The sequence below is a fragment of the Mchenga conophoros genome, linkage group LG7 (genome assembly GCF_057382185.1).
Source record: "Mchenga conophoros isolate Kocher_MC1m ecotype Shallow Benthic linkage group LG7, M_conophoros_male_GT1.1, whole genome shotgun sequence".
NCBI classification, from domain to species: Eukaryota; Metazoa; Chordata; class Actinopteri; order Cichliformes; family Cichlidae; genus Mchenga; species Mchenga conophoros.
The window spans coordinates 9,138,424-9,155,944 of NC_140532.1; the positions used below are offsets into that span (position 1 = coordinate 9,138,424).

A 17,521-nucleotide genomic window follows, 5' to 3' on the forward strand; every position below is an offset into this window, starting at 1 on the left:
CGAGAGGTTGCTGTCTGTATCAGTGAGGTCTTTCCATATTAAAGTCACGTTGATAATTGCCCAGAACTAGCCTGTCTAGTCTTCAGGAGTTCATCGCCAGTCGTGCACTTAAAGCCGCTGCACTGGCTAGTTTTCCCGACGAGTTGACAGATAAGACTTTATGCGTATTGTCAAACATGACAGCCTCACTCACTCAAACTCATTCCTTTCCGCATGCTGTCACTGTGAATTAAACGTATCATCAGCATGATGGATGGCCTTATCAGCTAAAATGTACTTTGATCAAGTATCTGCTCTTTTATGTCTGACCCCCCTGACTCAGCCCTTTCCTCCATTTTTTTTTCTCAAGGAACTCCAAAGGCTCAAGTTTTTCTGTTATGCAGCAGACAAGCGCAGAGTCTTGCAGTAATCTGTAAGCCCAGACCCCGAGCCATGTATTTTAGAGCCAGTCCCTGTCTGTGTGCAGCATTGATCGTGGCTTCAGTCAGTCAGACGGCCAAGCAGTGATTGATTGGAGCTCGGCAGAGTGACCTGAGACAACGCGAACATACGCAGAGTTATTCTAGCAGATCAAACAGCAGCACTATTACAGGGGCCCTCATATGAGTTATGTTATACAGGCTGCCATGCATGATTGGGCAGGAGCAGCAGAGGGGATGGTTTGACACTCAGATTCACTTGGGGTCACTTTGCTATTACAAGCTGTAGGAAAAGTCGGAGGAAGATGGAGTAGGAAAAGCTCATGGAAGGAAAGGTTGCCGTGAAGGGAATATTGACATGTGATTGACACAAAACTTGCTAAAGCAGTAAGAAAAGTGGGTACAGGCAAGTTTTGATTGTGTAAAAACTGTCGGGTTAGAATAAGGAAGATGTGTACTATTTTTATGTATTTGCAGTGGTAAGAATGCACAGGTATTCTCCTTACTCTTCACCCTACAGTTTGCTCTCCTTTTCTGCCTCACAAACACTGCCTCTCTCCTTCTGTCCTCAACAATCAGCAGTGGCTTTAACCCCTTCAAAGCAGGCTAAAGCAGAACCAGAGAGAGTCAGTTACACACTAACACAGACTAGAGAGAAGGAATAAAGGAGCAAAAGTAGACAATATCTCATATTGCATCTTCCATTCTGTCCACCTCATTCCAGACCTATATTACATCCACTGAAGTCCCTCCCTTTTTTGCTTGTGTTATTTTCACTTTCCTCACAGGCAGTGGGTGACCCATGACCTGGCAGTATATTGTATTCCCTAAGCCCCTTGTCCGCTTGGTAAAGCAGTGACCTGTAAGGGACAGGAATGGAAAAGATGGACGCAGGAGTAATGGCTGGACACTTTATCAGTTTCCACCACAGGGGCTTACTGTGGAATTGACCCAATACAGGTTTACTTTACTCTAGTACTACATCAGATCTGGTCAAACGAGAGATCATATCCTTAATGAAATTACGTCTGAAATATCTAAGCTGCAGCTCAGAGACAGTAAACGACATGTTTGAAAACCAAAATCTCGACATTAATATCACTGCGAGACCTCATTCAATTGTAACGAGGCACAGCTTCGGCTTGTCGTGCAAACAAATTTTGATTTACAAAAAAAAAAAAAGGCTTTAGCGTCGAGGCAATTGATTTATTAACCTCTACTTGCTGAAGTAGTTACGAAGTTGCAGCACATGAAATGAAAAGCCTGCAGATGTTGTAATTTAGCCAAGCAAGGATGTTGCGGAAGGCGACAGTAAACAAGAGGCAGCGAGCTTGTAAAATCACAACAAGGAAACCAGGTGACATTTTGATTGGTTGTTTTCTAATGACTGGATTAATATGTAGGATGTGTTCCGCTGGTTTGGAGCCTCATCCCGCGCCTCTCACACATACGTACACACACAGACGCATAAATACACAGTGTAGTTTTCGTGTATTGAGATTTTTGTGTGAGCGTGTAATAACACAACGAGTAGTGTAATGTTTAAGGGGCCTTGTCAAACATCTGGATTTTAACAGCTCTGTCGCAGGCAATTAAAGAACATCATGTCACGTCTTTGATTTGTATGCAGAAAGCGCCACACATCTGCCGGCGGAAAGCCTACGCGCAGGCCGAGGCAGACTCACACTAACTACTCTTAATGCAAACTATCTTTCAGGTTCACAGACCTCCTAGACTCATGTGGCAAAGTGGACCTTGTGCTGCTGTCCCCCTCAAAGAAGGACTATTGGTCCATGCTGGCTTACAACCGCGCCAAACTCTGCAACATCCTCTTCAGCAACGAGCTCCACCGGCGGCTTTCGCCTTACGGTGTCACCTCCAACGCATTGCATCCTGGGAACATGATGTACACCTCCATACACCGGAGCTGGTGGCTGATGACCTTTCTCTTCACACTGGCCAGACCTTTCACAAAGTCTATGGTAAGCGAGAAAAGAAGCTTGGAGAAAGTGTTATATTACCTCACGAGTGCGCAGGCTGTAGCTCAGCCTACCTGAAGGCTCGCTGAAACGCTCGACTGGTTAACATTTGACATTACTTTTCATTGCGCTGGAGTAATTCTGCAGCTAGTTATATTTTTCTAAATGCAAAGCCAGTCTGTGAATTTGTGACTCTCATATAGCGCTTACAGAGCCGGCGTATTTGTCTTGGCACATTTCTGGGAGAGAGGACAGGAACAGGATGGAGAGGGGTAGATCTGCTGAAGGCTCAGGGAAAGAGTCTGGGTTTAATAGATAGAGAGATATTTGTGGTTTGTTTTCCTCTTCTGCATGGCACTGTTTGTTTAACCCTGAAAGACAGTTTTCTATCCTCTCAGTACTCTATTCCAGAGAACCGCGACTATTATAGGCTGCTGTTAATGCCTAATCCCAGCCCTAGCTCCTATGCAGTTAAGTACTAAAATAAAAAAAGTTCTGTGCCTAATACATTTTTACTGAATGTGGCAGCTCTTTGTTGTTGCAGTGATTTAAGTTTCCCCGACCAATCAGTATATTTTGGATGGGTATAGTTTTGTGTGGGGTGCCATTGCAAGGCCACTGCTGTTTTACAGACACAAGCGCACAGTATAGGAGAACCTCTAGCATCTGTACCTGAGTTGTGGCTGATCTGAGAACTCCTACCCAGTTTTGGAAGGATGGCATTAAGGAAGGATTTTGAGTTTGGCTCAGCACTTTTGTGATACAGTGTCTTTTTTGGGGATTACAGTAATGAAGCTGCCCAGCACTACTTCAGCTATACACACATGCATACAGCATCCGCTGTGGCATCTGGTTGGATCATAAGATATCGGACAACTTACAGCTAAACTCCCGTGAAGGGTTTAACCTTTACAGTGTGGCTCAGACACCAACTGTTGTGAATGTGTAAGCATCTGCATGATTTGTATGTGTGGGAACGTTTTAATAGCACATATGTGTGTGCGCACGAGATGATATAAGGTGCCTGAGGTTAACGTCCTCACACGCTTTAGATATGAACGATAAAATCCAGCACCGTGATTTATTTCAGTCCATATTGTGTCCTGTGCTCTCTAAGACTTTTCAATGGATAGCAGCACTCTACCCTTTAGGCTCCATAGCCTCCTAATATATGCTTTAGTTTGACTATTACATCTTTCCATTAGCTGTTCTTCATACTTTATCAATTTAGTGTTTGCACTGAAGTGAAAATGTGATGTTGAAAGGCAGCGTGGTGGAGTTTTAGTGAAGCGTTGTTCTGATCCATCATGTTTGACAGACGCAAGGCCTCGGGCCGTCATTTGTCTCTCCGCCATTTGACATAGGATGAGAGATGAGAGGAACGGCTCCTCAGCACCTTTTTGCAAAATGCCAGGCTGAATATTTCCTCAGTTTGACTTTTTCTGTCACAAAGCACTCTTTTGCGTCCAGTCTCTTTATTTTAGAATTAATTTTTTAATCACTTCGTCCCGTGTTTCATTCGTAAAAGCCAAAGTTTGTCCAGCATTCCTTCTAATCACATTATTTGGAATGCTACCCTAGTCTGGATGATACTTCTGTGTATTTTTTCATGTATCTTAAGGAATGGGTGCTAACATTTTAGGAGCAAGCACACATAACCAATTAGCAGAGAGTTTTCTTTTTCTTTTTTTAAATTTTATATGTCATTAATTTAATGAAGTGTAGATGTTAGTAAATATTAAAGGACAAAGGTAGAGCTAGTAATTAAATTCTGGCGTGCTGACACAGCGATTAGCTAAAACTAATGTCTGATAAAGGCCACACGCAGACACACAGCCTTACGCACAGACTCACACAGATACACAGACGCACCCCTAAGCTGAGCATTTGCTCTTATTTAAATCTGGGCTTGATAAGGCCCCTGAAAGTGTATCCTCTTTAAAATCCCACTCCTCACTCCTTCTGCCCCCACATTAAGGGCTTAATAAAACAGTGATATTATTTCAGTTATTGGTTGCAGGGATATGAAGATGCTATCGCTTTAATTGCTTGCGTACGCTTGCGGGATCCATGGAGATTGTTCTGGGATGCAAACATAAGCAGAATGTTGACTCCAAAAAACAATCACAAAGCCCCCATGTGTGTTCTTGCGCAAATAACCAGCCCCTCATTTAAAGCACAGGTTTGATTTATATGAGCACAGGTGGGGTAAAATAGAGCTTTTCAACACGAACAGACACACATGGACAAGCACACGCATGAATTCGCAACACAGAGACGGCTGGAACACCTGGAGCTACATGTGATCCCAAGTCATTAATTGACTGCTATTGTAAAGGTGATCAAATGTCATGTAGGGCTATATGTGCCGTGGTCGGTCATTTAATCACACCCATGTTTTCGCCCCTTATTAATTGTTTCCTGCTCTTTTATGTTATCTTTGAACTTGCACGCTTTTTTTGTCTCTTTTCTTGTTGCCGTACTTTGGTCACGTCTAATCAAAACATGTGTGACTTCCTCGCTTTTGCATTCCTTGTGTTGTGGTTTGAACTTAAGAGAAAGAAACTTCTCTATTAGCAGGGAGCCCCAGCCCACTCTGCTATTGATGCACAGAACTGATTCAATTTTGCTGAGTTGAGAAAGACATCTATAAAGAGCCATGACATTTTAATCAGCCAAACTATCTCTCACTAACATCATGTTCCCCTCCCTGTGCCTTGATCTACTTATCAGAGATTGTGCAACCAGGCCTGTAACTCCTGTTTCTTTAATTCAGCGTGTTTAGTGTGGGAGTTTTGCCTGTGTCCTTTGGTGTGATTATCAGCACCAAATGATCTGGCCTGAAGTTGTGTGTGTGTCTGTGTGTGTATGTGTGTGTGTGACAGAGAGAGAGACCTAAGAGAGAGCGAGAGAGGCAAAAAAACATCTGCTATCAAGTGATTTAGTTAGAGCAATTTAATGCAGAAAAGTTTGATTGATGCAGATCTTGGTCGATTTATTTGATCAAACATTGTAGGATTTGTGGGTCTTTCTAGATTGTAGATGGTTTCCTTTGAATCTGAACTCTGGGCACACTTTTAAACAGCACATAATGAATTTCAGTGACTGTTGCAGTTATTAATTTGGCTGTAACCTTTGTGAAGTTGTCACCGTCCTGTCATGCTGGATCGCTGACCCTGTGACATTTTGTTGACTGACTGATTGCTCCCTCAAGATCGGTATACCCTCAGGCTCTGAGCAGCTGGGCTCAGCCTATACCCATCAAGTATATACCTTAACTATAGGCAGAGACAGTGCTGAGCTGAATGGAGACCAGTGTGTGGGCAGTGGCTCCAGTACATCATCCACTATAATGGGTAAAGAGAGGGGAGGGGTGCTGTGGGCACAGGCCTAAGAGGCTCTACTGGTCCAATCAGACGCCTCGATTCTCCCAGAGGCCGGTTTCATCAGCGCTCACGCCTAGTCCCATGCTTCTTAGCGTTTTTGCATGATTATTTTACCCAAGATCCTGCCTCGGGCACCCAGCCACCTTTTTACATATGCACAAGCTGAACTTTTGACCAGGCACCAGCAGTCAGTGGTTCAGGCACGAGATGTGGGACTGGCGTTGCCTCCTTCTCAGCTGAGCCTTGCCTAATGTGACCAGGAGCTCAATCCTGCAGCTTGGGGGTTAACCCAAGAGACAAATCCTGCAAGAGAGACATCAGCATTACCATTTAGCAGACACACCGTAGAATGGCTGGTTGGTGCTATGTGTGAGTACAGCAGGCACTGTTACTTCGGTATCGGTTTCTCTCCTGCAGCCAGACATAAGGTCAGATGCTCCATCTCCTATCTGGTGTAGCCCAAAGAGGCGGGCAGCTTTGCTGTACACCTAGGAAGCCTGTGTGTATGTGTGTGTGCTGCTCAACCATGTGGAAAGAAAGAGGAGCAGAGGTCCCAATCTCCTCGCCCGCCCCCCCCCCCCACCCTTCTTCACTGTGAGGTTAGATGAGCTGCCAGGCCGTTGTAATAGAGTCCTCTTGGATGATTAGGGGCTACACAGGAGGGGGTCAGCTCCAGCCTGACTGGAAACACTGTGTAGGTTTCTCTTTAGTGGGGTAGAAAGAATATTACATATTATGCCAACTGGCATGAGGTTCACACGCTGTCATGATTCAGATTTCCTTTAGAGGCCATGTTTTAGACCATTTTTGAAGAACTAGATATAATCAATGTGATATTCCTGCGAGACGTATCCTGCCGTGCTGCTGCACTACGTAGAGAGAGACATCAGCAGGCAGTGAGAAACAAGATGTGTTGGTGTGGCATGATAAAAGCATACAATCCTATTTGCCTGTATTGACATGTGTGTTCTGCCCAATCCCGTTACTGGGATTATTGGCCATGGAGATACCATTTCATTAAAGAAAACACACAAATGCTCAGGCACACACACACACACACAGGCACACGCACACACACACACACGCACGCCCAGTTGGTGCACAGAGATGGCCTGAGGCCTGGTTATGTGCTCCATTGCACAGGGAAACTGTGTAAATGGTTTATTGTGGATGAGTTGATGTGATGGAAAGCGTGTCTGGATCAATAAAGAACCAATCAAATGCTGACAGTCTGCTGCTGTATGCAGTCAGTCATTCACCCCTCATGCCTGCGTACAGTTATACAACATGAGTGTGAAGGAAGGATGAACAATATCCCTGTTGAAAACAGAAGAAGTTTAAGAAGAAAAGAAGTAATTTTTCAACAATGAAACAAACAAAAAAAAGCTTAAGTCTGCAAAAGATTGTCACTTTTTTTTTTTTTGCGTGCATGAGTTCTGCATGTACCTCTTTCTAAGACGTGTTTCTGTGACTGGCTAAGATTTGTTTGTGAAGAAACATCATTTAAAGAATCAACCACATCCTCTGCTCCTCCAGCTCCAGACACCTCAGGGAGACCATTAGGACGGCTCCCCAGCTGGGGTTGTCTGAGTCGGGGCTGAGTCTGAGTTGGGGCTGGGCTAAATTACCCAAGAGCTACAGGTCAGAACCAGCTAGACCCTGACTGCCAAGGGACACTCTCTCTAATAGAAGGGATCAGAACAGGCCAAAGAGCCAGAAAGTGACCTGGCCAGAGAGACATCCTTACTCACTTACCCTCTACTCTTCCACATCGCCTCCTTCACCCTTGGTCTCTCATAGCTTTAGAGCTTCAGAGCTTTTCTCCTGTAACCCTCAGAGAGGAGAGATGTAACCTATCACCTCTTTTTCACTCATCCACTGGTACCGTTTTCCTGTTGCTGACCCTCACAACTTGACACACGCACACACACATGCACGCACCACTCCCTCCCTTCTTTGTTGTCACACAGAGCTGATGGACTATTTTTCAAATTGATTTCAAAAATGTACATAAGCAGCCGATCCCCTAGCCCAGATTACCTATTGATTTTTAATATGAAAAGCTCATTATATAAGCAGGAACTGCAACACAAAAAGCTAGCCAACCTTTGCATAAATCCTTTAATTGAATTTCCAGAGCCCGTGGTTCTACATTTTTTAATTAAATCCATTTCTTTTTTTAAGGGTTGCTGTGTAATTTGCATGCTGTGAAGTGGGTGCTGTCCCAGATAAAGTGCCATTGATCCTTATTAAGGCTCACCTCTGGGCTCGCTGAAAACCAACCGCAGAAATTAAATGTGCTCATGGTGCATACACTTATTGCCCGCATGATAGGATTAGAGGCGGAGAGAGAGAGAGAGAGAGAGAGAGAAGGAGTGATGGGGCAAGAGGTGGTGCAGGAGGAGGGGGTGGGGGGCGTTATTATTAATAGTTGTTCATATTAATGTAATATTTCACCTGTCCTTCTGTGGGATGAGATTGTGAGGATGCTGTTTGTACTGTAAATACAGCTCTGTTTAGGTTTCATTCTGGTTTCTTTTCAAACGTACTCGGGCCCGGCGGTCTCTGCCTGGGGTCGCTGTGAGTTCACCTGCTCTCCAGATTAAAGCAAAAAAAAAAAATCTGCTTCTCTTTGTCTAACAAATACACGCATTGCAAACATGCATATTTTGTTTTTATTTATTTTGTTTAAAACAATGAAACGAGGATGTGAGCATGTTTTAATTGAATCAATGATCATATTGCTCATTGATGCTTATTTAGAAGTAGAGGGCGTTCGACTAACTTTATAGGGATTAAATGATGCTTAATTTTCTTGTCTTTACCCCACTTAACATGTGTGCAGAGGTGCAGGTGTGAGATGTTTTTTTTGTTTTAAATACTGCATTTGTTCTGTGTGGTAGCTGGTAAGGCAGGCCTCCCCTTTCTTGTCTTCCCGTGCTGCTGTATGCAGACGGTGGAGTAAATCAATAGGGATTAACCTGTGACCTCAGTCACATACTTATAGCCCAGTCCTCGCTGCTCACACATCTCTCATCAGTTTCACTTAAACACTGCACCTCACTCAATAAGGCACCACACGCTAATTCATTTCAAAGATGGAGAGACCTCTCTTTTGCGATAATCGCACACACACACGCACTCACACTCAAACACATATGCACATACTAAAAAGCTAAAGCACATGACCGAATAAACAAAAAAAAACCAAAAGCTAATCTAACAGGATGCAGCAAAGAAGAGTTTTGGATGACTAATACATCACATTAAAATATATTTTTTGATGTTTTCTATATGTATGCTGCATGTGCAATGAGGTAAAGGCTTCAGTTCATTATTATTTCTTTCATTATTGGGGAATCTGATGATTATCCCTAAATCAACCGCATAGTCATACGGTCTATGAAATGGAAAAATGTAAATAAATAAAAGACTGAGATAAATCTGATGTCTTCAAATGTTTTGTGTTCTCCAGTCATCCGGAAAAAAAAATTGCTATCTGGGAAGAAAGCCATGAAATATTCACGCTGAAGATTGAGCGACTGCTTGCTGTTAACTTAACTGATTTAGATATTTTCTAATTAGTTTTCTGCTATTTTGATTGATCAGCTGGTAAATATTATTTGAAAAAAATCAAAACATGATGTAAAAAAAAAATGGAAAAGGAAAAAAGTTAAGTTCAACTTGATTTGTATTAAAATTTTAAGTTAGAAGCACAACAAGGAATGTGCCTGGAAACAGCTGAGAATTTAAATGAAACTGTTTTATTCAATTTTTGGGTGAACTGACCCTTTAAATACTGGGTCTGCTGTTTTTCCTTAATATATAGACAGCTGTAAGAAAGCTGGACGGGGCTCACAGTGACTTAGTTCACTCTGTTAAATGTCCTTGAACGCAGTGGATATCCGGCATGTCTGACTTTGTTTTTTGTACAGCTACATACCTTCACACTCTTCTTTTCTCCGTCTTCCTCTTGAAACATTGACACCGGCTGACTGATTGGTCTGATGTCTGTCTGTCTGTGACAATGTGCGTGTTTGTGTGGCATGCATGTGTGCGCGTGTTGAGTGGTGCAGTGTCAGCAGTATGTGGTGCGAGTATTGACCCAGACCTGTCCTCTGCTCTGACTGGCTCTTGTCCCTAAGTTGTCATCTCTCTCTCTCTCTCTCTTGCATTCTCTTTCTTCCTGTCTGCCTTTTTGTTCTTTTCATAGTGGATCCCTTCATGGTTGATCTCCTCATGCATTGATCAGTGTTTTGTCACCTTTTTAGTCACTGCATTCAGTGTACCGACTAGTGTCAAGCAGGCTAATATGCTATAAATGAGAAGTGTGGAAGATTGGGTAAAACACAGAAGGGAGGAGCCTTTCTTCCGTGTCAGTCTTTTAGTTATTTTTTCACTGTTTCTAGTGTGGTCTCATTTTTTTGCCCTCTTTTTCTCTGCAGAGTAGAAACAAACAGTATCTACTCACTCAGGTGTGTGAGGTGCTGGCCAAAAACGGGAGCTCTGATTTCCCCCAGATCATATCATGATCCACTCAGTCAGACTAACACAGCTCGGTTCCTTTTTTGTCCAAAAGGAACCAACCAACCATACATATTTACGCTCGCACACGTATAGAGCACATCCTAAATGCCTGTGGTTGGACGCCCTCCTCTCCCACCGTCGCCACCACCACACACTGAGGTTAGACCACTCTATATGCTATTGATTGCACTGCTGTTGCATGTTGTGCTCAATCACGAGTTCCATGCGTCTACCGTTGTCCTCTCCCACCTGGCCCATTAGATTAGGCTAATGCATTCAACCATTGATTAATCATTACACTCAGACCTGATCAGCCAATCGCCTACCTGGTTTGACTCTACTTGACCCGTGGACCCTGGCTCTCGTGTCATGTGGCCAGCTCTAACGTGTTAAAAGCACATGCAGCTCACAGCTCCATCTGATATGTATTATGTTAGGGTTATGGGAGGCGCGATTCAGATGGGTTCACTACCTGTATCATATTCAATACTGCCCATTTCCATGCATTTCCTAATCACATGCAACAGAGAGCTATAGATTGTATCATCGAGCACATTACTGTTGGAACACTGATCTCAAAAGTTAACATGAATGAGCTTGAAACAGTGCAAGCAAGTGTGAAAACACTCTTCAGTCCCTCCTTGCACTGGTGATATCATGCTGTTGCTGAGGGAATCACAAGCAGGCTTCCGTAGATTGGGCTTTTCCAGCGCATTGCACAGTGGTGCTGTTGGTTTGGGACCTGGAGAGTTTGGAGGCAGGGTCAATGCCTTGGGCTCTTTGTCGTTTTCCTCGAGCCCTTCCTCAACAGCTTTTGCAGGGCAGGTGTTGTGTTTGGGGAGGCTGCTGCTGTAGTAAGGGAGCACTGCTGCCTCGGGGGGAGGGGGGAAGTGGGGTTGTCGGGTCTGCTATGATGTGTAGTTTGCTGCACTGTGTCAAAGTAAAATCCATATGAATGCTAGAGTCCCGGGATTTCTCATCAAGAACTAGAGGGACAGGTTTACTTGCCGTCACTCGTCAGTGGGTTTAATGTTGTAGCTGCTCAGTATACTCCTCCTTAACCACTGAACATGTGTACTCTTTAGTTCGGTCTTATATTTTACTGTCTGTGGCATGCTGTTTTATACAGCTCTGACAGCTACTAGAGAAGCAAGTTATGCTGAAAATTAAGCTTTTTACACACAAAACAAATGATTAGTAAATAAAATGTGATAAATTGCCAGGATTAAATTGCTCAGCAGCATTCAGGTGGTTAAAGAGTACCCCGCTGATTTAGCATTGTACCTCTACAATATTTAAAGACCCACAGTAAAGACTCCCTTGGTGCCTATATTACCCAAAAAGAGTTTGCTCAGTTATACGGATGTTTTTACTCTCTTTGCTAATGTGGCCATGGGTCGCTAGGTTTAAACACAGATGAAGAGTGTTAGTATCTTTACAAAGCCTACACTTCATTCCCAACTGTTGAAACATCCACTAATATAAAATATAAAATCATAACCCTGACAGGGAAACTTCTGCTGCACGTTGAGCACTTTTGAGACAGTATTGTGAGTAAATCTTTAAATACTTTATTTTCAGTGTTTCAACTCTTACCTTATTTTGTGCACACTTCTCCCACCTCGTTTAGGTGTGACCAAGCCACACTTTGCAAATGCATACACAGTAAACTAAAGTGAGAAATTCTCTCTGTTGGCTCTATGCAGCCATCAGTTATTATTCTTTCACCTTGGCAAGTTGTTTGTAAGTAATCATACACTAAGTCCTCCTCTTTTTTCCACTCCCTTCCTCCTGTTTTGTGCTGTTTTCCTTCTTCCACACCCCTGTCTACAGTATTGAGTCAGTCAGTGAGGAATAGCTGTTTTAGGGACAGCCCTATTGATGTGTGCGTGCGTGCATGCCTGTGCGTGTGGGATGTGAAGCACCGGGCTGAGTGATCGGGGATAGATGTCCTTATTGGATATGAGCTGGCTACTCCGTGGTTCTGCATTAAATTTGTATTGAATAGGAAATTAATGAATGGATAACTTTATTGATGTTTTGGTATTGAACATATAAACAAAATGTTCTTTTGAAGCATTGTGTGAGCGCTGCACCCCAGGGGGGAGGGAGTGGTCCCAGTTGTGCTTAAGAAAGAATAAGTCCATGTTAAGTCCATAGTGCATTGGAAAAGAGAGCAGATAGATCAATGGGAGCTTGCTGCTTGAGACACACTTTAATTGTGTTGTTTTCTTTCAGATTTCTGTCCTCCTACATCCATCTCAGTGCAGCGGTGACAGATTTGATATGTATTGCAGTCAGTGTCATGAAGACAGATATGAATTTATTGAACATTTTCAAAAAGGGATTTGTTCAGCTTTTATTTGTAAACCCATATGGACTAAAAGGGGGATGTAGTTATAGTGGAGTGTTTGACAAACGGACTGTTTCTTTATGTTTTCTGTAACTTTTTTTCTTTTTTGGTAAGTGCTCCGATGCCTTTTGGTGTAGCTTGAATCAATGCTGTGCTGCCGCAATCAAACACGTACAACTTCCTCAAAGTGGAGTCGGACTGATTCTTTTCCAGCGAGTTGGATGGGAACAGATCAAAGAGATGAGAGATGGCGAGTGGAGGAAACTTGTTTAATTAAAATGAAGTGATGAAGGGGGGCGGGGGATAGAGGGATGTTCTTTGATGCGTGCTCTGGATGCACCGTATACGTTATTCAGTTATATTACTCACGATTTTTGTTTAAGAGGTTCCAGCTGAGGGTGGGACGGTAGGAGGTGTTGCAGACGCAGGGAAAGAGGGAAGGAAGGGGCGAGCTTGATGAAGTTTCTGATTATCCAGCCTCCTCTGGCACAGGGAAGAATTACTGAATGCCATTTGGGTCAGTGCTCTTTATGGAACTACATTTATGAAATACATCTCTCCCCCTCTTTCTTTCACTCTTTCCACCTCTCCCTTTTTGTAACTCTCCCTTCCTCCCTCCCTCACTTCTAATTGGCGATGCAATAAAGGTGTGTGGGGTCAGTGGTTCTTCAAGGTGAGACTGCATGTGTGTCTCTCTCTCTTTCTCTGGTGTTCTTCTCCAGACACACAGGCAAGCAGCAGTCGTTCCTGCCGCTCCAATCTCACATTTTCTGCCGTGCTCACAGAAACCAAAGGCCTAAATCCACCGTCTGCACCTTAAATAACTTAACTAATGCCGCGCCATCTTTTCTCTGTAATAAATGGCCCTATCATTGGAGAGCTCCGTGCTTACCGCCCTGCCCTCCTCTCTCAGCTCTGCTCTGCGTCCTTGTGCCAGCCTGGTAAGCCAGAGGGCACGCTGTGGGTGAATCAGAGACAGCTTCTCTGCCAACACACCCAGTGGGAGAGACCCTGCCAAGGGTGCCAAGGCCTCAAGAGAGGGGAAAAAGGGGAAGATGAGAAGGTTTGATTTGGGAGGAGATGATTGAAGCGAATGGGGGAAGAAATGAGGTAAAAAAAGCAAGAAACAGAACAACTGGTGGTGTGAAGTTTGAAGGAGAATATGCAGGATATGCGTCACAGAGGGATAACATAATAACTTTTTTGCTTTGAGGTCCTCACCATACTTGTGTATTTATTTGCTTTAAAGGTCCCAAACTATTGCAACCCCACAAGTTCCACACAGGCTCTTTGTGAAGATTGCACTGACCCAGTACCATTTTAGGCCAGTAGGGGTCATTGTAGTTCAACTGACTGAGCAGAGAAGTCTGATCAGTGATTGTTGCATCTGCGGTTCATTTGCAAACGCAACTCTGCTGTCATGGGCTCTCATGCACATTTATTAAAAAACACATATATATTTATATTGTGCTGCACTTTTTGATAATAATCGGATGCCTTTTACTTGCGGTAATCTTTGCAGGTGATCTGGGGTCAGTACTGTTACTACTGACAGAGAGCTCAGTGCCTGTTTACATGAAAATACCAGAAATGAGGCATGCACCCCAAAAAAACCAAGACACCACCTTCTGCTTCGCATGCCGATGCAGCCTAATTGATTCAGCACTTGAGCTGGTAATTTAATGTCCAGGATGAGGAAGCCTCTGTGAAGTCTTTGCCTGCAGGTATTGTTGGAGACACCAGTGTTGAGAAATAATTGCAGAGTCACTTGTTTTCTTTCACCAGGGCTAAGAGGAAACAAAAATCCTGGTTTCTGTCTGCATGCAAATGAATATTTCTTAAAGTAAATTACACAGTTCTGTCTGCAGATAGTGTCTGAATGTAAAGACAATAGAAGTGACTTGTAATGCTGAAAACTTGAAGGTGTAATAACATATAAACTCTCTTTTTGACCAATCTAAACTCTTGGTATCCACCCTTAATTTATGTATACAAATTAAGCATGCCACTGCTGCCATTGACCTCCAGTAGATGAATATTAGATGAAGCAGCAGCCAATATTTGAATAGCTGAGTTCAGGACGGCAACGATTTTAATGGCAGCAAGCAGCCATTAACAGTATATCTGAAAATAGACAGAGTATTTTTCCATAGATCATTAATGACGGAAAATCTATCTCTCTTTCCTTCCCCCCATCATTCAATATATATCTCTCCTTTCCTCTCTTCGTATTTTTCTACCTTTACTATATTTCATCCATGTCATTCTTTATTTGTGCCGAGCTCGAGCTCATTCCAGTTTCCAACAGCGAGAGAGAGAAAGAGAGGCCTTTCAGAGCTTCCTATTAAAATGCACCAGATATTGGAATAGAGGCTGCTAATGTCTGTTTAGTATATAATCCACGTTCCCTCCTCCCATATTCCTTGTTATTCTAGTTTAGTGCTGTAATCAAGCAGGGCTTGCCAATAAAGTTTATTGTACGGAGCTAAGTGTCAATATCACACACACACCCAGGGCAGAGAGGTCCCTTTAATTAGAAAAGGAGAGAGAAGAGGCTGTGTGTGTGTGTGTCTGTGAATACCTGTGCATGTGTATGCGTGCATTTATTTGTATGTTCAGATTTCTTTGTTGATTTTAGCCATCATAGACTATAAATGCCATTCAGCGTTAACAGCAGGCCCGTTCTTTTCAAATGTATGGAGGAAAAAAACCAAAACCAAAAATATGACGCTGGGAAAAAGAAAGAAAATCATAAATGTGACACCAACTTAAAAAATTTCACTGCTTTTATGAACAAATCAATTCTAGCTTTACATGACTATTGAGCCTAGATGTTTTGAATCTATGTCAACGCTGAACAAACAATAATCCCCGCTATATGAAGTATTGATTAGACCTGCTCCCTCTCTGTGTGGCTTTATTAAAGGTACAGTTGTTTAGGTCTTTATGATGATGGTATAACCTGATGGGAGAAAACTTTCACAACTACAGTGGGCTACCTCCAGATGACAAAATAAAAATAAAAGATACTCTTTTTGCAGATGAGCAACTCTCGCTTTAATCGTTTCTCGACTGCGACAATAAAAATGTTGACATTTTCAGCCTGCGTGTAATCCAGAGTAATGTTTTCTCCGATTGGAAGCCTCTTTCATTTTTCTCTCTGGCTTGATTTTTTTTTCTCCACTCGTCTCCTCCTTCTATTAGGCCACTTACAAACAGCATGGTTAATATGTAGAATGATATTACTGATACGAATTCTTTGATAGAAGATAATTTGAGCGAGGGCAAAAATTGAAAACACCTCCCACTCCTAAACACAGTGTCCCGCGGTGGTGAGGGGTGGGCTCGTGGCTTCAATCAAATAATAAAACACAAAACCATTTCCCATTACGCTGCAAAGAGATTAAAGGCAGATTAAACGTACTGTATGGGAGCTGGGGCCTGTGTCAACCGCCGATAGCGGCGCGGTCCTGACAGGGAAAAGGAGAAGATGAGGAGATGATGAGACGAGAGGAAAGAAGAGAAGAGAGGAGGAAGAGGGGAGGAGGAGAGGAAAGAGGAGAGGTGAGGGGGTAAATGCACGACGCAGAGAGGGAGAGCAGATGGAGGAGTAATTTGCGTGGGATGTAGATGGGGGAAACATGGCTGTGTGTCAGTGCTGAGCGATGCTTCCCGTTCTGAAAGAAATCAATTTAGGGCGGGACGGGGACGCCGTGCATACAATAATTGAATATTACTGCGTACTATCTCCTTCACATGCAACTGCTCTGCAGCGACTGTATGGGAAAAGTGAATCAGACGCTAGAGCGAGAAACACGGGGTCAGTGCCCAATATTGAAGCGGTTCAAATATTCCGCGGATATTAAGTTGAGACTCCAAATAATCTCTTCGAGTTAGAACGTGATGGAGAAGAGGAGTAGTGTGCGCTCAAATCGTCGTGACCGTCGCATCCAGCGACCGACCAGCCTTTCTCTCTGTATGTCGGACATATCAGATGTGTCAATTCTGTCTGGACCACATGGTGTGATCGATAATCACAACTGTTAATCAATGAGCTTTTAAATAAGCAATGACCCTCTGTTACGAGGTTAGCCTCATTTATTGGTTTACTTTAGGCTGAGTGACACAATCAACTGGTCATAAGAGCAGTTATGTCTCAAGAAGATCAGAAGAAGTTGTTTTTTTTCTCCCACTCTCTGCTTGTAAGTTCACCTTTTAGGGCACAAACACACACATAAAAAATTATACAGGTCAGACAAAAGACCTGTATAATATCTAGTAGTTTTTAACCCGATGCCACTGACTGCATTTTAAAATGAATTAAAAAAATAACTTTTTGGGCTCATCAGTTTGTTCTATATTTAAATAATTTAAAAAAAGTAGCAACATAACTCTTCACCTGTGATTAAATGGCAGAAAGTTTGTTATTATTGCGGCTCACAATTAGTCTTGAATTGATTCAATCTAAGTTAATCCAATATTTAATTTACGCCTTACTTCCACATGGTTCCTCTGTACAAACGCTCATTAATTCTTTGAAATGATATCAGACTCCTCTGTTATACTATCATTTAATCATCTCCGAACATAATAATCATCCATATATCATAACGGGTGATCAGGAAACATTTAATTAGGATAATTACTCATTAATCCACCGAAAGGGCTTTTTTCCCCCTTCTTTTTGCAAGGTGCCTCACAGATTGTTTGTGCGGTTTGTGTGTGGATGGCTGTGTGTAAACCCACGAGTGTGCGTTGTCTGTGTGTGCATTTGTGTGTTCTTATGCACGCAGCGTGGCCCGTGTAATATTCGTCACTGTCTGATTTACTGTAGTGAGGCTGCTGTAGTAGGCCGGG

General features: G+C 43.0%; 1 protein-coding gene across 1 annotated transcript in view; it reads left to right on the forward strand.

The window, feature by feature from the left end:
* The window catches only part of wwox (WW domain containing oxidoreductase), a 135,507-nt gene that overhangs the window by 41,499 nt on the left and 76,487 nt on the right, over nt 1–17,521 (forward strand). Inside the window, exon 8 of the mRNA XM_085281922.1 lies at nt 2,137–2,401. Within this exon, the coding sequence (XP_085138048.1) occupies nt 2,137–2,401 (265 nt within the window). The remainder of the gene's footprint in view (nt 1–2,136; nt 2,402–17,521) is intronic.